At 43.5% G+C, this 21,289-nt stretch overlaps 1 protein-coding gene across 1 annotated transcript in view; it reads right to left on the minus strand.

Moving 5' to 3' along the window:
• LOC126456596 (monocarboxylate transporter 12-like) overlaps window positions 1–21,289 on the minus strand; it is a 162,829-nt gene that overhangs the window by 95,805 nt on the left and 45,735 nt on the right. The window contains exon 2 of the mRNA XM_050092341.1: window positions 16,613–16,863. Within this exon, the coding sequence (XP_049948298.1) occupies window positions 16,613–16,863 (251 nt within the window). The remainder of the gene's footprint in view (window positions 1–16,612; window positions 16,864–21,289) is intronic.

The following is a 21,289-nucleotide window of genomic DNA, read 5'->3' on the forward strand; positions in this document are numbered from 1 at the left end:
TACTGTACCAGTCGTTACAAGAGAGACGTATATTAAGGAGAGGGTAGCAGTTGAAATTTCGAGAGCGTACGTTCAAAGAAGAATGGGACAATGTATAATTTCTTCCAACATTCGTCTCACGATATAGCCACAATCAGAAAATCGGAGATATGAGAAATCACACAGAAACTTGTACTCAAGCTTTCTTTCCAGGCTCCCATTTGCACCAATGAAACAGACAAATGGGAGATTATAGGGGTACGAGAGGTCTCCTCCGACACACACCTCAAAGTGGCGTGCTGTGTGTAGGCGGATATGTATGTTTCATTTCTTATAGGCTTCCAGCAGACTTGAAAGAAAAAAAGCAATGGTTAATCCCACATCATCAACACAAAGTTGGAAGGTATTACTGTGGCACACTCCCTCTATTCTGTACGACAGTTCCTTACAGTAGTTGAGAACTTTTCTCAGTAATATGTTGTGGCTTCCTACAATCATTCAAAATATATTTTCCTACTTTTATTAATCCTTCAGATTCTTGTCTTGTTTATACATTTTGTAATAAGTATTCACACGCAAGTAGCGTTGACTCCCAGGGTGACACAGATCCAGATAAAAAAATTAAGAAAAGGAAGTAGTGTGTTAAAACTGTTATATGATAATCAGTTTTACTTTAGAAAGCATAAAGGCATCAGAGAGACAGCCGTGTCAAAGCGTTTAGTTACGAAAGCAAGACTTAAGAAATGTTCATAGGATTTATCGAACTAAGATACACGTTCGGCAGCGTGAAAAGGTGCGAGACGTTCGAAAATATGAGAAAAAGAAATTAAGCGTGAGCTGTAGGTAAAGATGGGTAATATGCAATATACGTATGAAAACTAAGACGGCCCTGCTCCCATAGCGCAAAGTGTAGAGGGATATAGATAGCACACTTACCGAATCCACACGACGGACTAACAATTTCGTGCTGGTATACCTATCAGTTCAGCAGTGATCTTTTCTCGGTTTTCAATGCTTGTTTAACCAAATCCTGTGCTGTTTCCCAAAGTCAACCTTAGAGTATGCGATGTACTAACAGTTAATTTACACCTGTGGACACCTGTTTTTCGATGCATCCATATGACGGCTCGATCTCTGATGAGGACACATTCAGTGAGGTGCCTGAACGTCTGTGGAGGAATGGTAGCCCATTAATCCTCAAGACCCGAAACCAGAAAAGATTGTGATGTCGGAGGGAACGAAAACGTCTGAGAAGTGATGTAGAAAACTAGGTGGACTGGCAAGCAATGAGGAGGTTCTCTGCGGAGTGGGAGAGTAAAGAAATATTTGCAAAACACTAGCAAGAAGAAGGGACAGGAAGACTGGACATGTATTAAGACATCAGGGAATGACTTGGACGGTACTATAGGGAACTGTAGAGGATAGAAACCGGAGGGGTGGAGAGAGGTGGAATTTTTTCAGCAAATAATTGAGAACGTTAAGTGTATGTGCTATTCCAATATGAATAGGTTAGTGGCTCAAATGGTTCAAATGGGTCTAAGTACTATGGGACTTAACATCTGAGGTCATCAGTCCCCTACACTTAGAACTACTTAAACCCAACTAACTTAAGGACACCACACACATCCATGCCCGAGGCAGGATTCGAACCTGCGACCGTAGCTGCAGCGCGGTTCCGGACTGACGCGCCTAGAACCGCTCGACCACAACGGCCGACTGAATTGGTTAGTGCTGACCTCCTAAATTCATTCTGAGGACTGACGACAAATTAGTGAAAGCATTACCTGATATACTGAATTTTCTTTTCATTTCCTTTTAACACATTTCCTATGGTCATAAATTACGGCGAGATTTTTGTACTACACGGAATGACAATAATGCAGCAACTGTACATAACTGTGAAAGATGGAACTCTTCTTCTTTACGCGTACGTTGGCTGCAGTGGTCAAAATTGTCTTCGAAAGATATAGTGGGGTAATATTCTTTCTAGAAAAGAAACGGGACGCCTCTCTCATTCGTAAGGGAAGACTCCTCGCTCGTAGCATCGAGATCCTACTGGGTCTCGATCGTCGGAAAGTTGGTCCCAACGCGCCATCGGCGGCCCTCGCTGGGGATCCTCGTGGAATCGTGAAGTAGGCCGACGGGAGTCCTCGGCCACCACCAGGAGGTGGGGAGGTTCTCGGGGCGGCCAGAAGTTCTTCGGCAAACGGCAGTCGCGACCACTTCTGACGTAGGCAGCTGCTGCACCGGGTCACGTACGCTCGAAGTCCGGACGGCTTTACCTAAGCTACTGCGGCGGACTTCCCTGGAGTATCTGGCAACTGTCTTTGCAAGTCGAGTACCCGGTGGTGTGCATGTCGGTTTACTGAGGGCATGTTTAATAAATAGAAGATGAGCCTAAACTAGGTGTCACTGAACAAATGATCAGCGTTGGCGGGGAGTTTGAGGTGCGAGGCTGCAACTTGAGCGAAGAATGCTGACGCCATCTGTTATCGATTGCGCGTAACTAATAGGCTCGCCTATCTGACTCCAGATCCCACAGCTTATCCTTCATTTAATCAAGCGAGCGTGAATGATTTCATAGGTTGTTATTGTATCTTAGAAAAAAATGGTTCAAATGGCTCTGAGCACTATGGGACGTAACTTCTGAGGTCATCAGTCCCCTAGAACTTAGAACTACTTAAACCTAACTAACCTAAGGACATCACACACATCCATGCCCGAGCCAGGATTCGAACCTGCGACCTTTGCGATTCAGACTGTAGCGCCTAGAACCGCTCGGCGTATCTTAGGACATCTACTTTATACAAGTATATGGCTCATAGTTAATATTGACAATTCTATTTCATAAGTGAAAAATTTGAAGTTGTTTCTACAGCATTGACAAAGATTTCTTTTAAATGACATCTGTAGAACATTTGTCGAGGCCTATACATGATGTTGGTATGTAGCTATAGCAAAACTAATATTTTAAAGGTCGAAGTATTATACACGCAGGAGTTCCAAACGAAAACTACTACAACTTGATTTTTTTGGGATGTGAAGAAGAGAACAAGGTGCCGTGAACTCGAAAAGTTAGAAGTGGTCTGTTGTAATTTGGAATAGTTCCTTAAGAACGCGTTGAACACGCCAGCCGGAGTGGCCGAGAGGGTCTAGGCGCTTCAGTTTGGAACCGCGCGACCACTACGGTCGCAGGTTCGTATCCTGCCTCGGGCATTGATGTGTATGATGTCCTTAGGTTAGTTAGGTTTAAGTAGTTCTACGTTCTAGGGGACTGATGACCTCAGATGTTAAGTCCCATAGTGCTCAGAGCGATTTTTTTTTTTTTTTTTTTTTTTTTTTAGCGTTGAACACAAACTACGATCATTTTATTCGAACAGGGGTCTCCAATTATTTTATCCGAAGGGCTAGACTTTCATTAAGTTTCAAGGCCAAGACCAAGCTATACAGTGTGACTAGTTTTCTTGAGGTCTGATACGCTAATAGTGCACGGAGCTCCTCGGTACAATTCAGACGTTTTCCTGACACATACCACTGCCGCCAGTGTTTACGAGCTGGCACTGAGTGGCACTGCAGTAGTCATTACGCTGTGAACAGCTTATTCTTTGACCTCAAACTGTGAGCTTAATTTCATCTCATATACATTGCTACAAATATATATCACTCGAGAAGGTTGTTGTAACGCGCTTTCACGAAACATTGTTACTTCCGTGCGCCAGAACAAGTGGTCAGAAAGAATCGTGAGCTGCATATGCTATCATCACTGTGGGGTATCTTCCCACCGCAACATTCCTCGCTACGCGGCGCCAATAGCGATAACCTCTTTGTGCCCTGTGATCACCGCTGACATGGCCTAAAAAAAGTTGGACAGACTACTGTTAGTCATAAAAAAATACTGTCCTGTTATACTGTACGCAAATATTCGTTTCAGAAGGAGACGGTGACTGAGATATTTGTAACACAGGGAACGAGGATGGATTCAACGCCGCAATTTCTGTTGGCACTTACCGGCAAGTGCCCAGGTCATTTCATTGCCTCGGTGATAGCCGCTGCGTGGGTTGCGCTTTACATGTTGTTAAGACTACTTCCACAATATTAAATATATGACAGTGGCGTCTTTCGGAGGGTAAAGAAGTTACGGGAAACAAAACAGCACCATCTTGTGGGAAGCGGAAACATGTACAAACTGAAAAGCAAAATTTAGTGGGACTAGTGTGTTTTAGACTACAATTACTTCCGTGGAGTCACAGAGTGTTTAATAGTGAGTATTTAATTTGATTAAAATTGTCTTAAATATAAATCCAGTGTATTCGTTTACTCAGAACCCTTGAGCATAATACTATTAACTGGCGTCATTTTGATTTTCATTTACGTACATCGTGTGTGGGATTGTGTAAATATGGAACAGAAACGCAAGATACTGAGCGCAGAAATTTTAAAGTGATTGACTTAAGTATTACGGTCATGTGTATAATTTGCAATGAAACAATATCATCTCTTAAAGAATACGATATAAAACGTTACTATGAGACTGAACATTCTTAGAGATATTGCAAATTTACTGGATGCCAAATGTTAGAAATGTATACATCTTTGAAATGCAGTTTGAAATCTCAGCAAATGTTCTTTAGTAAATACTTAAAAAGAAGCAGCAAGTCGTCCTGGTTTCCACGCGGCTCACTCAGTAGGAACACATGGAAAACCGTTTACTGGCGGTGAATTAATAAAGTATTGCACGATAGCAGCAGTTAAATGGTTCAAATGGCTCTGAGCACTATGGGACTCAACTGCTGTGGTCATAAGTCCCCTAGAACGTAGAACTACCTAAACCTAACTAACCTAAGGACATCACACAAATCCATGCCCGAGGCAGGATTCGAACCTGCAGCACTGTGCAGAACTGTGTCCGGGAAAAGCTATTAAAAAACATCAGTCCGTCAGCATTCACTGTGGCTTGAAAAGTAAATGATATTGCCGAAAATATATTAACTCAATTGTGTGAGAAAACTCGATACTTAGAGTGGTTCTCTACTGGTCTGAATGAGTCAACAGGTGTTTCAGATACTGCAAAGGTGTTAACTTTTATTCGAGCGATAAACAAAAATTATGGTGTGAGAAGAGCTTCTTGATGCTAACAGCATCTACGGCACAGCATCGGGAGATGAAATTTTTAAAGATGTAGCAAATGCGGTTTAGAAAAACAATCTTCAGTGGAAAAAATGAGGTGTATCAAAATCGATGATAACAACAATGTGTGGAAAAAGCGTCGTTGCTCTCGTATCAAAGGCGGTAGAAAATGACGGTGAGTGAGAAACCATTAATCGTACCTTGCATTGTGCCGGAAAGAAGTTTTAAACCCAGTCATATCTGCTGTTAATTGTATAAGATCACATGTTCTCAATAATCTCAATTCCACGATTATATTGAAGAGATTGAAGATAGTGCCTTATCTCATTATACTGCAGTACAGTGGCTTAGAAATGAAAAAGCACTGACGTGATTTCTTGAGCTACAAGCAACAACAGAGAAGGAGAAAATCGGGCTGCTGCCTGATTTGTACTCTCATATTAAATAGTTTCGACAAAAAATTGGTTTTGTTTCAGTCTCAAATGAATAAAAAGTGTTTCACGCATTTTAATAAATGCCACACATTCATTCATCAAAATGGTTCAAATGGCTCTGAGCACTATGGGACTTAACATCTTAGGTCATCAGTCCCTTAGAACGTAGAACTACTTAAACGTAACTAACCTAAGGATATCACACACATCCATGCCAGGGCAGGATTCGAACCTGCGACCGTAGCAGTCTCGTGGTTCCGTACTGCAGCGCCTAGAACCGCACGGCCACCACGGCCGGCTTCATTCATCAATCAGAGACTCCATTCACACGGAAATGGTTGATTTGCAATGTAGCCATTGAAAGGTAAAAATGAATGTAAGATTAAAACTAAATATTTAAATTCATCATTGTGAAATTCCGTAAGAGCCTTGGACTCACTTAGTTTGATCTGTTGCAAAAGTTTGCTCAGGAATTTTTTTCCACTCTCGGCAGTACTTACCCCTGTGGAAAGTCTGCAAAATGTAATACACAAAAAAATACTTGCAGATGTAAACCAACTGATGACCATTTGAAGTCGCTGGTGTTAATTTCCACTAGTAAACTTGATCCACAACTGCAAACAGTTATAAGTAGGACGTTAAGGCTACATAAATCTCGATCATAATTACAATGATTAATTTCAATGTGCGAATTATCTCTATATGTCACTTAGGTATGATACATTTTCAGGAAATCTCATATAATTACTTAAAGTTAAAATGTTCAACTACATTATTCACGCATGTCAGTTAATCTGTATCTTATTTGATCATAAAACAAAACCTGATTATTGGACGCCTTTTGTACCGTTTAGTTGCGTTGTAAATTTTACTCTGTACATTGATACTTCTCATAATGAGCATGATTCGTTCCTGAATCTTACTCGTAACTAACACCCGTGAAGTGAAACACTGTTTTCCGTGGGAGTCCTTGTAGTATAGGTCATTGCTTTCCATTCCGTAAGATTAGGTACTCAAACAGATTTATAATACATTTTCCTAATTTTTTATTTACAGTATAGTTCATCCTGTTTTAGAATAAAGATGTCTAGATATTTGTTTATGCTTATGCTTCAAAATTTGTCGGAAAAGGTACATTGAATTATCGTCAACTGTAGTCGTAATGTTTATAACTACTACCTTATGGGCATCTTCAATGAAGTCATGTTAGTTAGTTAACTATGACAAATAGGAACTGGAATTCATGAGCAAATACTGCAAGGGAAAGGGCTCCCACGCGTCGGCGTGGAAAGGATCTTGGTACATCATTGCACAGAATTTGCATCATCGCTGCGAGGCGTATTGGGAGCAGTACTACAGCCGACTGAACAAAGTATTGTCGCAGCTTCTACTTCACAGAGCGGTAATTTATAGGAGAACATGTGGTTTTGTTTTCACTTATAGTGGCCAAAGAGCTCGGTCCAGGCCAGAACGTAGTTTCTAAAATGATTATTAAAGGCTCTTTAAGAGAAACATCGTTCGTTAAGAGAGTGAGTTTCTTATATTTTCTTCTACTCTTTGTGCGAATCACTCGTTATGAGAGGATCTTGATAAGCAAGGTTCGAGTGTAATAACAGAAAGAAAATACTGCGGGCCGGATACCATGCATTGGCTGTGTTCGCGGGCCAGATTGGCCCGCCGGCTATGTTTGGAGACCCCTGTATTAGAGCTATAACAGGCGCACTTTGAGCAGTCTATGGAGGCGAACGCAAGAATCGACGTGTTCACAGTAGTGGAGACTGAATAGGTTGTTAAAAGGTTTCAGTTTTCTTAGTACTGTGCCTTTCTGTGAATCGCGATACTTGTATTTGCTATAACTATGATAACTTGCTCTAATCAGTTTCAATACATAGATTAAAGCAATCATCACCGTGCCAAACATAAGTCTTCGGTGAGTCGCTTCGCTCTCGACCAACAGTATTCGTTTGCGGGTGTTGGGACATGTGGTCCTCCTCGTTTGAAAGTAGTTCGCAATAATTGTAGGTCCGTTGTTGTTCCGACCTGCTATGGGAATGTCGAAGGGGCACTTGGTCCTGTGTTACGATGCTGAACATAGCTGTCTCTGTATGGTGGAAATCCACGTAGGACGCATTACAATGCAAAAGTAATCGGTTCAGAACAGTTCAATTTATTTAGTGTGACGCAGGTTAGTTTTGCGTGGAGAGGTTAGTTTGATAATGTTGATTTGTATTACCTCAAAACCAGGGCGTAGTAAAGATTTCTGTCGTGTTCATTGATAATATACTCCTCGTTAAACTCACTTCTCGACTTCATTTTGTAGAAAGCCAGTTTACTCTATGCCTTTAATATACCTAAAAGTGCCACGCTCGCTGGTCACCATCTTGTCTTGACATGAGTCAAAGATATTTTGACAAATAAACATTCGGCAACTGAGAAATAACAGTGGTGAATAGAAATTCTCTGTATGTTAATTAGGTTTCTAGTGCTGTTAAAAGGTAAGTCGTCGGGTGTTTGATTGCTGACTGCTACCAATTGTAAGAAAAGCTGTGTTGCGTCGCGTCACTTATTCAGAGCCATGTTACATACGAAGGGAATGATCTATCTACTAATTAACTGTGTTCTACATTCTGAATTCATGAGTTCGGAAGCGAGGCGACTGCCTTATTGTAAAGCTGAACGCTAAGTGGAAGGCTAACACAAGTTTAAGGTGACCTGTTGTATTCACGAACCAGTACCCTTATTTTCTGCCGACAAATACTAATTATCCAGGCTCTGATATCTTTTCGTTGGACTAAATTTATGAAAATGTATGCTATTTGAGTATTTTTCGTTTAATTCACCGATTAGATCGCTTTACTAATTTGCTTTCTCGGGCATTAGAAACATGACTTCTATATATCATCATACTATCACTCCTCATTTCACTCTACCTATGAGAGTAGTCTGTGATTCTTCAAACTTTCTAACACACACACACACACACACCTACCTTCATTTTGGTATGGAGTTCTGTCACTACGTCATGAACTGAAATTCTATCCCAAGTAAACTAATGTACTTTCTCCCTCTAAAGAAAGTTTAATATGACAGTAACAAATATGTATCAGCTGTAGATGAGACTCTGGTCCGTTATTTAGCTGAAACAACTAAAGAACTAATTCATACTCCTTTTGATTGAAACCTGTGATTGTGAGAAACTTCTAAAGGTGAGAATATATGTCGCGTATTCATGGGAGTGTTCCGAAAGGAAGTACTGTGTCACGAACGATTTATATTTTCGTTTTATCAGTTTGGCCAGAGATGTAAATGCAGAGGTAGTAAATTTCTCCCAAGTCAGTGATGCTTTGGACTGAGGAACAGTTTATTTTAAAACTTTAAAACAAGTATTTTGAACATCATCTGTACACTGATGGTCCGCAGCTCGTGGTCGTGCGGTAGCGTACTCGCTTCCCATGCCCGGGTTCCCGGGTTCGATTCCCGGCGGGGTCAGGGTTTTCTCTGCCTCGTGATGACTGGGTGTTGTGTGATGTCCTCAGGTTAGTTAGGTTTAAGTAGTTCTAAGTTCTAGGGGACTGATGACCATAGATGTTAAGTCCCATAGTGCTCAGAGCCATTTTTTTGCGCACTGATGATATAAACAAAGTGTCTACGCTTAAAACGAGTTCAGTGTCTGTAGATTCCACTTTTATTTTCTTTTTCCTCACTGCGTTGTGTACTATTGTTGTTGCATTTTATACATTCTATACGCGCTTTCCAATATTGGTTTGGTACAATAGAATTCAGGAATATCGAAACAATGGATTCAAGGGTTAAAAACAGAGATATACCTATGCGAATCAGGTAAGTATTTGTTTCTAACCTCTTGTGTGCTTAAAAGGATCATCGAAGGATAATCGTGCCAGGGAGTTGGTATTTACCTGTACTTTACTACCGTTGGTGGAAATGTGATAATTCGATCATGTCACTGTTCCGTCAGATAGCGACATTCCTTGCAATAGTCACGACGTGACGTATAGTTCTATGGGATAAACGCGAAAATGCAGCGAGTATACTATTTCAAACCACCAGGCCGATGAACAGTAGAAGGGTGTTTCAGTTTTGATAATCATATAATGCTTTTAGCAGACTAATTAGTATTGATTCAAGCACTGTTCTGTACAGAAAAGGCATTAGGCTTTAAACTCTGGGAGAGCTAATTTCTCTTTTATAATGCATTCATAATTACTTAATTTTTCAGCCATTTATGAACGAGACAGACGACAGATGGATTTTTTGTTATGAGGATGTTTAGAACTGGTTATCTCTGTTTGAGACATTTTGTAATTCATTTAGTACATGAAAAAACGATTCCAATGCAGTTGTTTGTTTTCAGCACTAATTTATGTTCATCGCACAGCTACGATTGGAGGAATTCAGAGATTTTTCACATTTGTCAACTTCATGTTTTCAACTTTTCGTCACTCATTTCATTGCAATGGAACATTAGCTACCATATATAATACATGAAGGAACATATGCAATAGTTTTTAAATAAAGTGCTCGATTAATAATTTGTTTTGCATAGGCACATGTGGGTTAGAGAGAATTTCTCTCTCATTCAAGTATATGACCGAAAGAGTCAGCCTCGAGGAATTGTGAAACAAACCCTGTCGTCCAGGACCATGTGACAGAAAGAGCGCAGAAGGAAATTGTATTGGTTTTATGTAAAAGAATTTAACGTTTATTATATAATGGTTATTATTTTTACTTTATTTAGAATGTGAAAGTTGTAAAGCTTTGATTATTTAAATATGTTAAAATGTAAAATAATGTAGAATAAGCTGTGGCCAGTCAGATGGACGGCTTCAGGAAAGGGAACAGAGAGAGTCTAGACACCAAAGAGAACAGTACAGCAGTGCTGGTGGAGACGCAAAAACGGACAGTTCTGGTCTAGACAAAAAAGGGTGTAGTTCGGATTGAGACGCGAAAGCGGACAGTCAGTCTTTAGGTAGCTAGGGAGTGAAACTACTTAGAAAATTTCGTGTTGTGTGGTACCGCGGGTTTTGGTCTCTGAGCGGCGAGCAGCCGCGCGCCTGGTGTCAACTCTTAACTTTTTGTGTAGATAACGAGGTGGATTACTTGACTTGTATTTCGCGATGAGATTGTGAGAACTGTGTCAGATGGATATACGCTCGAGTGTAACAGTAACTCGAAATACGATCACTTTCGCCGCTCCGATTTAGACATCTGTCGAAGCGTTGTACCAATTTTTCAGTACCCCCGTCGTAGAAGGACGCCGCCTGTGCTTTCTGCCTATTCTCTACGCTGGTGTACAGCTCGTTGTTTGTGCCAGAACGTTGTCTTCACAGCTAGCGGCTCGTGTGAGCAGATATGAAACTCAGGGAAATTACGGGCTCTATTGAGGGTGATCAAACACTTCCCATCGAAAACGCTGCAGGTGCATCTTCATTGCCCCTTCAGAGTGCGGCCGAGAATTGTCACGCAGAAGGAACGTATGACGTCAGGCGAAATCTCAGTCCAGGCCCTCATACTTGGCGAGAGACACTATTGGCTCAAATGGCTCTGAGCACTATGGGACTCAACTGCTGAGGTCATCAGTCCCCTAGAACTTAGAACTACTTAAACCTAACTAACCTAAAGACAACACACACATCCATGCCCGGGGCAGGATTCGAACCTGCGACCGTAGCGGTCGCGCGGTTCCAGACTGTAGCGCCAGAACCGCTCGGCCACCTACGGCCGGCAGAGACACTATTGTTTTAAGCATCCTTGAGTGCTCATTGTGCGCTCTGAACTGAATAGAGCGACGTGACGCGATCGACAGGCTTACTAGAGACACTGCCCAGAACATCTGTGCAAAGCTTCATCGGATTTCTGTGTGATTTCCATTTAGACCCCATCGGACGTACTTTTCGAAGTGCCCTCGTATTTCCTTTTTCATGCCAATGCTCGGCCCCGCACTGCATCTGGAACCAAGGCACTCCTGCAGCGTCTTGAATGGGAAGTGTTTGATCACCCTCCCAAACAGGTTGGACTTGCGTCCCTCCCGCCCCGCGGGGTAGCCGAGCGGTCAAGGGGGTCTTGTCACGGACCGCGTGGCTTCCCCCGTAGGAGGTTCGAGTTCTCTGTCGGGCATGGGTGGGCGTGAGGTCCTTAGCTTAAGTTAGTTTAATTTAGATTAAGTAGTGTATAAGCTTAGGGACCGATGACCTCAGCAGTATGGTCCCATAAGACGATACCATAAATTTCCAATTTTTTGCCTCCCTCTGATTTTCATCTCTTCACTCAACTGCCTCTGACTAGTTTTGGCACAGACGACGAATTGAAGACCAGCGTACGGACGTGGAGGAAATCATAGGTGGCTGCCTTCTATGAGGAGAATATTGGTTCAAATGGCTCTGAGCACTATGGGACTCAACTTCTAAGGTCATTGGTCCCCTAGAACTTAGAACTAGTTAAACATAACTAACCTAAGGACATCACACACATCCATGCCCGAGGCAGGATTCGAACCTGGACCGTAGCGGTCTCACGGTTCCAGACTGCAGCGCCTAGAACCGCACGGCCACTTCGGCCGGCGAGGAGAATATTGAAAAGTTGGTAAAACACGATGACGTCTAAGTTGGAGCAGCAACTATATAGGCAAGTAGCGGGAAGGTGTGGCTATTGTTAGAAGTAAAACATATTTTATATTCACTCTGGTTTCCATTTCACGACAAACAGCGGTTTGAAAAAAATAGTCCTCGCACTTAACAGATGTTGACAGTCGCCTTCAAAAACTGCTTAAAGCTCTTGTTAGTATTTATGATGAGGTAACAAAAGTCGTGGAGTACTTCCTAATATTGTGTCAGACCTTCTTTTGCCTGGCATAGTGCAGCATTTCGACGTGGCATCGACTCAATAAGTTGTTGGAAGTCCCCTGCAGCAAACATTGAGCCATCATATCTCAATAGACGTCCCTTATTTCCAAAGTGTTTCCACTGCAGGATTTTGTGCATAAACTGTCCTGTGAATGTTCTATGGGATTCAAGTCGATCTGGGTGGCCACATAATTCGCTTGAATTGTCCAGAATGTTCTTGAAACTAATCGCTAACACTTGCAAGTCGGTGACATGATGCATTATCATGCTTGAAAATTCCATCGTTGTTTGGAAACATGAAGACCATCGATGGCTGCAAATTGTCTGCAAGTATGAAACTTCCTGACAGATTAAAACTGTATGCCAGACCCAGTCTCGAACTCGGGACCTTTGCCTTTCGCGGGCAAGTGCTCTACTATCTGAGCTACGCAAGCATGACTCACGACCCGTCTTCACAGCTTCAGCTCTACGAAGAACTTCTGTGAAGTTTGGAAGATAGGAGACGAGGTACTGGCAGAATTGAAGCTGTGAAGAAAGGGCATAAGTCGTGCTAGGATATCTCAGATGGTAGAGCACTTGCCCGAGAAAAGTAAAAGTCCCGCGATCGAGTCTCGGTCCGGCACACAGTTTTAATCTGTCAGGAAGTTTCATATCAGCGTACACTCGGCTGCAGAGTGAAAATGTCATTCTGGTCTGTAAGTAGCCGAACAGAAATATTTCTATTCAATGGTCGCTTCAGTTGGACCAAAGGACCCATGTAAACACAGTCCCCACCATTACGGAGTCGCTACCAGCTTGCATAATGCCTTCTTGAAAACTTGGGTTCATAGCTTCGTCGGTTCGTGCCAGACTAACTCTACCACCACCTCTTATCAATGAAAACTGGGACTCATGTGACCAGGCCATGGTTTTCTAGTCGTTAGGGTCCAACCGTTATGGCTACAAGTGACATAATGTTGCTCGTGTGCTGCCATATCCCATTAACGCCGAATTTCACCGCACTCTTAATAATGGATACGTTCGTGGTGCGTCCAACATTGATTTCTGCGGTTACTTCACTCGTCTGTTAGCACTGACAACTCTACGCAAACGCCGCTGCTCCCAGTTGTTAAGTGAAAGTCTTGTCCATGGTGAGCGGTAATGCCTAGAATTTAGTGTTACCGACACACACACTCTTGACACTGTGGATCTGGGAATATTGGATTCCCCAACGATTTCCGAAGTGGAATATCCTTTACTTCTAGCTCCAACTACCACTCCGCTTTAAAGGTCTGATAATTCTCGTCGTGCGGCCGTAATCTTGTTGGCAACTTTTTCTGGTGATTCACCTGAGTGTAAGTGATAGCTCCGTCAATGTAATGCCATTTCACACCTTGTGTAAGCGATAATACTGTCATGTGCAAGTGTTTATCGCTGTCCGACGATTTTTGTCACGTCAGTGTACGCTTCCACTGGTATCAGTAATATTCTTCTTGGGTGTGTAGCCGGATCATAACGTCATCTTGACACGATATTTCCGCGGTCCAACTGGCCGCCATCTTCAGGTGAGAGTGCTGGTACACGATCTCGCCGGAACTGACTTCTCAGCGCAAGCGGCGGCCCCTATATAGGCCGCTGAAGGCCCACAACGCGTGCGCGAGAAGGTGCCGTAACTGCCCTCTAGCCCAAGTAAACACACCGCGCCGCCAAGCGAAATCGAGATATCGCTATCAAAAATTAAAAATTATTCCTACGATCGGCACACAGACCGTTGTTTTTTAATGTCTGATAATACCGGGTTCCAAGTCTTACTTAAAAGACAACCCTTGTCTCTATTAATAAGATTAGCACACTGGACTCGCATTCGGGAGGAAGACGGTTCAATCCCGTCTCCGGCCATCCTGATTTAGGTTTTCCGTGATTTCCCTAAATCGCTTCAGGCAAATGCCGGGATGGTTCCTTTGAAAGGGCACGACCGATTTCCTTCCCCATCCTTCCCTCACCCGAGCTTGCGCTCCGTCTCTAATGACCTCGTTGTCGACGGGACGTTAAACACTAATGTCCTCCTCCTCCTCCTCTATTCATAAGATTATCAGATAAACGAATCTCTATATATTCTTTTAAAGCACAGTCCCAATAGCGAGATGCAGGGGCAACCATCTGTGTCTCGTCCTACAGCATTCTATGTCCCTCGGTGAGACAGTGCTCCGCCACAGCAGATTTCTCAGGTTGAAGCAACCGTGTGTGCTGCCGGTGCTCAACACATCGGTCCTGAATGGTCCGGATTGTCTGACCAATATAAGCCTTCCCACAGTGGAAAAGGATCTTGTACACACTGGGCACGGGGGTCCTGCAGACGTTGGCGAGAAGAGCTTATGCCATTTCAGATGGAGAAAGCTTGACACAAGAATTGGACCATCTTAAGGTTGTGTTCAAGCAGAATGGCTATACAGATAAACAGATCCGTCATTCTTTCCAGTTTGGACCTTCGCCTGAACCACCAGAGGATACCTGCAAATCGGTGGCTTTTCTGCCTTTTGCTGGGAGCATTTCCTCGAAGATAGGAAGAATTCTAAAAAGATATCATATCAAAAGCATTTTTCGTCCGGTAGCCAAGATTAGATCGCTTCTAGGCTCTGTTAAGGATGACTTGGGTTTGAGGACGTTATGATCCGGCTGCACACCAGAGAAGAATATTATCAATTATTACTGACAAAACTCTACCACCTGGTGATCAAGATGTATGAGACAGGCGAAATACCCTCAGACTTCAAGAAGAATATAATAATTCCAATCCCAAACAAAGCAGGTGTTGACAGATGTGAAAATTACCGAACTATCAGTTTAATAAGTCACAGCTGCAAAATACTAACACGAATTCTTTACAGACGAATGGAAAAACTGGTAGAAGACGACCTCGGGGAAGATCAGTTTGGATTCCATAGAAATATTGGAACACGTGAGGCAATACTGACCTTACGACTTATCTTAGAAGAAAGATTAAGGAAAGGCAAACCTACGTTTCTAGCATTTGTAGATTTAGGGAAGGCTTTTGACAATGTTGACTGGAATACTCCCTTTCAAATCCTAAAAGTGGCAGGGGTAAAATACAGGGAGCGAAAGGCTATTTACAATTTGTACAGAAACCAAATGGCAGTTATAAGAGTCGAGGGGCATGAAAGGGAAACAGCGGTTGGGAAGGGAGTGAGACAGTCTTGTAGCCTCTCCCCGATGTTATTCAATCTGTATATTTAGCAAGCAGTAAAGGAAACAAATGAAAAATTTGGAGTAGGTATTAAAATCCGTGGAGAAGAAATAAAAACTTAGAGGTTCGCCGATGACATTGTAATTCTGTCAGAGACAGGAAAGGACTTGGAAGAGCAGTTGAACGGAATGGACAGTGTCTTGAAAGGAGGATATAAGATGAACATCAACAAAAGCAAAACGAGGGTAATGGAATGTAGTAGAATTAAGTCTGGTGATGCTGATGGAATTAGAATAGGAAGTGAGACACTTAAAGTAGTGAAGGAGTTTTGCTATTTGGGGAGCAAAATAACTGACGATGGTCGAAGTAGAGAGGATATAAAATGTAGACTGGCAATGGCAAGGAAAGCGTTTATGAAGAAGAGAAATTTGTTAACATCGAGTACGGATTTAAGTGTCAGGAAGTCGTTTCTGAAAGTGTATGGAGTGTGGCCATGTATGGGAGTGAAATGTGGACGATAAATAGTTTGGACAAGAAGAGAATAGAAGCTTTCGAAATGTGGTGCTACAGAAGAATTCTGAAGATTAGATGGTTAGATCACAGAACTAATGAGGAGGTATTGAACAGAATTGGGGAGAAGAGGAGTTTGTGGCACAACTTGACTAGAACAAGGGATCGGTTGGTAGGACATGTTCTGAGGCATCAAGAGATCACAAATTTAGCATTGGAGGGCAGTGTGGAGGGTAAAAATCGTAGAGGGAGACCGAGAGATGAATACACTAAGCAGATTCAGAGGGCTGCAGATTGGAGTAGGTACTGGGAGATGATTAAGCTTGCACAGGACAGGGTAGCATGGAGAGCTGCATCAACACAGTCTCAGGACTGAAGACCACAACAACAACAACCCGGGAAGGCCTTCGTAATCACTTCAACTCGCATCTGTTCCCATTGTTAATTTTATGATACACCCACGAAAAGTAAGGTAGCTGGCTGAAGAGACGACGACAGGCAGCGGCGTCGCGACTTACCAGAGTCGATGACGGCGTTGTCGCCGAGGTGCCTCACGGTGTAGAGCAGCAGCAGGCCGAAGGCGAGCTGCAGGCCGCAGGAGAGCAGGTGCGCCAGGAAGCCGGCGGCGCACACGATCCAGCCCCAGCCGCCCTCGGGGTAGTAGTGCTGCCTGGGCGGCGCGCCCGCAGACCCGCACGCCTGGCCCGAGCTGCGCCGCGCCAGCTGCTGCTGCTGCTGCTGCTGCTGCTGCTGGGCCAGGTGGTGGTGGCTGCCGCCGCACGCGTCGCGCTCGCACGCCGCCACCGCTCCGAACCACGAGTCCTCGTCGTCGTACACAGCTACGCCGCCGCCGCCGCCGGCGCCGAGCGCGCCCGTGCTGCCGCCCAGGAACCGCTGCTGGCTACCGCAGCTCTCTGTCGACAGAAATACAACAGTGCCGAGGTGAGCCTCCAAACACTGACGCGATTCGTTTCGTCAGGTATGTCGTTAGCTTTCGAGGTGTAGTCATTACATTTTCATCATTACTGCGAAAAAATAAAGTTACTTAATTTGGTTCAAATGGTTCAAATGGCTCTGAGCACTATGGGACTCAGTCCCCTAGAACTTAGAACTACTTAAACCCAACTAACCTAAGGATGACACACACTTCCATGCCCGAGGCAGGAATCGAACCTGCGAACGTAGCGGTCACGCGGTTCCATACTGTAGCGCCTACAACCGCTCGGTCACTCCCGCCGGCCTTAATTTGGAAAATTTGGAAATTTGTGGTAAGGGCTTATGGGACCAAACTGCTGAGGTCATCGATCGCCAAGCTTACGCACAACTTAATCTAACTTTAACTTACACACACACACCCACGGCCGATGGAAGACTCGAACCTCCGATGGAGCGAGCCGCCCGGACCGTGACAAGACGCCCTAGAGCGCTTGGCTATGCCGCGCGGCATTACTTGGTTATTCTTATGTTTAAGAGAAAAGAAAATGCCTAAATAGTGATACGACTGTATTCACCACAGCCCCATCTTCCAAAAATATCTCGCTAGAACCCATAAACCGTTCGTAAGTGCGTCTGATGATGAAGGTAGAAGCTTCGAAATAGATCATGGCGTAACTAAATGAAAACCATATAGTTAAAGTCTCAGGCAACTTCTTTTCTCGTGGCTGAGCATGGGATTGTTACTGTGTCCAGACTAAGCGCCTGCAACTCTCGCTTCCCGCGAAGCAGACCGGTACAGCGGGCCCCGGACCGAGTAGGGCTCAGCCTGGCCGGTCGTCCCGGAAACACAGACGCTTCCCAAAGACCACCAGGACGCGTCCACGGCGCCGCAAGAGGTCGCTACAGCCGCGGACATCTTTCCTTCCGCTCGACACGTGACTGCAGATAGAGCCAGCCATATCCATCCGCCAAGCAGTATTTAGGCTGGCGCAGGAGCCTGGAGAGGCAGTTCACGCCGAGCGAGCCCACTGGTGTCATCGTAGCCGCCGCTTCATCGTCCACCTCCTCCAGCTTTCTGGGCCATCCTCGCAGTGCCTCTACTCGTCCTCGGACGCAGGTGACGGCAACGTGGACTCCGCGCCGCCCTTCACGAGACGCCTGGGGCTTGGTTTGGTGAAGTTGTATGGTTACTACAGACAGTTTATGTTTGGAAGAATCTCTGATTTAGTTATTGGTAGGCTTGGAGGATCAGTCCCACCTCACGAGTATCGTTTTGTAAATTTTGAAGAAAGACTTCAGTTTAAATAAAAACGCTATAACTCACACTCTGAGATTTTCCTATCCGCGGACGGCGGACATATTAATTGTAATTCCAGCACCCTCTTAACGAAAGAAAGCTTTAAAATAAGATTATGGTCCAATAAAGTCTTCTTGGTTTACAAGCACTTCATTTCGAATAAAACACTCCCTATTTGTCACCAGGTGTAGAAACCACTGGCGCGGGCGCTAAAGCATTCCATTTATACATGGTGTTCCGAAACTATCGTTCAAATTAACACAGGAGGTGGAGAGCATCAAAACAAATATATTTAGTTATTGAGTCCAGTCCCAAACCTATAGTCGCCAGGAGAGAGTCGGGCGGAATGCGGTGGTGAAGACGAGTGCACCAAGAAAACACCACTGATACATTTATTAGACAGTAATGCAGCTGAAGAGGAATGGACGTCTCTAAGTAGGGCCTTCACAGAAGTTCGAAGCAAAAACGTATCTACAAAGAAGGTAGCTGCGAAGAAATCATGGATAATATAAGAAATGCTTCATTTGATCGATGAAAGGAGAAAGTATAAAAATGAGGAATACAGAAATACAAGTCGCTGAAGAATGAAGTAAATAGGAAATGCAGTGAAGCTAAGATGAGATGGTTGCATGAAAAATGTGAAGGAATCGGAAAAGAAATGATTCTCGGAGGGACAGACTCAGCATACAGGAAAGTCAAAACAACCTTCTGTGACATTAAAAGCAAGTGTGGTAACATTGAAAGCGCAACGGGAATTCCACTGCTAAATGCAGACGAGAGAGTGGTTAGGTGGAAAGAATACGTTGAAAGCCGCTATGAGGGGGAAGATTTGTATGATGTGATAGAAGAGGAAACAGTAGATTTAGAAGAGATGGAGGACCCAGTATTAGAATTTAAAAGAGCTTTGGAAGACTTAAGATCAAATAAGGCAGTAAGGATAGATAACATTCCATCAGAAGTTCTAAAATCATTGGGGGAGTGGCAACAGAACGACTATTCACGTTGATGTGTAGAATGTATGAGTCTAGCGTCATATTTTCTGACTTTCGGAAAAATATCATCCACACAATTCCGAAGACTGCAACAGCTGATAAGTGCGAGAATTATCCCTCAATCAGCTTAACAGCTCACGCATCCAAGTTGCTGAGAAGAATAACGTGCAGAAGAACGGAAAAGAAAATTGAGGATGTGCTAGATGACGATCAGTTTGAGTTTATAAAAGGTAAAGCCACAAGAGAGTAAATTCTGACGTTGCGGCTAATAATGGAAGCAATACTAAAGAAAAATCAAGACACATTCATAGGATTTGTCGACATGGAAAAAGCCTTCGACAATTTAAAATGTTGCAAGATGTTCGAAATTCTGAGAAAAATAGAGGGCACCTATTGGGAGAGACGGGTAATATACAGTGCGTACAAGAGCCAAGAGGGAATAATAAGAGTGGACGACTAAGAACGAGAGGTTAGGATTAAAAAGGGTGTAAGACCGGGATGTAGTCTTCCCCCCCCCCCCCCCCCCCCAACTGTTCAATCTTTACATCGAGGAAGCAATGATGGAAAAAAAAGCAAGTTCAACACTGTAACAGCGTCAGCCAACTGTCAGTTTCAAAGAAAGACTAAAGATTCTGCATCTGCTACTAAAGCGCTGATCAGCCATAACAAAATGACCAGGGCCCACAAGAGTTTGAATGCTCCTGGTGGTGCTGCGGGCACGTGTCTCAAGGAAAATATACTGTGTAAGCAGAGAAGAGATCAGGGTCTGATAAAAGTGACGATACGTCCCCAAATGGGAAATACATTATCATAAGCGAAATAACCTCACACCAGTCATCTAGGAGTAGCATCTTTGTAGAAATCCAAACGTCCTCGGTCCTGGGTTCGAAACACGCCACCGTTTGAAATTTGATTAATAATCAACATTGACGGCCGAAGACTTCCGGTATAAGAAGTCAGCCTCATTCTGCCAACGACTTTGCCAAAGAGGGCGGGGCAGCGGGCAGAGGTTCAGGGCACTCTCTTGTCCTTGTTGTTGTTGTTGTGGTCTTCAGTCCTGAGACTGGTTTGATGCAGCTCTCCATGCTACTCTATCCTGTGCAAGCTTTTTCATCTCCCAGTACCTACTGCAATCTACATCCTTCTGAATCTGCTTAGTGTATTCATCTCTTGGTCTCCCTCTACGATTTTTACCCTCCACGCTGCCCTCCAATACTAAATTGGTGATCCCTTGATGCCTCAGAACATGTCCTACCAACCGATCCCTTCTTCTGGTCAAGTTGTGCCACAAACTTCTCTTCTTCCCAATCCTATTCAATACTTCCTCATTAGTTATGTGATCTACCCATCTAATCTTCAGCATTCTTCTGTAGCACCACATTTCGAAAGCTTCTATTCTCTTCTTGTCCAAACTATTTATCGTCCATGTTTCACTTCCATACATGGCTACACTCCATACAAATACTTTCAGAAATGACTTCCTGACACTTAAATCAATACTGGATGTTAACAAATTTCTCTTCTTCAGAAACGCTTTCCTTGCCATTGCCAGCCTACATTTTATATCCTCTCTACTTCGACCATCATCAGTTATTTTGCTCCCCAAATAGCAAAACTCCTTTACTACTTTAATTGCCTCATTTCCTAATCTAATTCCCTCAGCATCACCCGACTTAATTAGACTACATTCCATTATCCTTGTTTTGCTTTTGTTGATGTTCATCTTATATCCTCCTTTCAAGACACTGTCCATTCCATTCAACTGCTCTTCCAAGTCCTTTGCTGTCTCTGACAGAATTACAATGTCATCGGCGAACCTCAAAGTTTTTATTTCTTCTCCATGGATTTTAATACCTACTCCGAATTTTTCTTTTGTTTCCTTTACTGCTTGCTCAATATACAGATTGAACAACATCGGGGAGAGGCTACAACCCTGTCTTACTCCCTTCCCAACCACTGCTTCCCTTTCA

Source organism: Schistocerca serialis, chromosome 2 (assembly GCF_023864345.2).
Source record: "Schistocerca serialis cubense isolate TAMUIC-IGC-003099 chromosome 2, iqSchSeri2.2, whole genome shotgun sequence".
NCBI lineage: Eukaryota > Metazoa > Arthropoda > Insecta > Orthoptera > Acrididae > Schistocerca > Schistocerca serialis.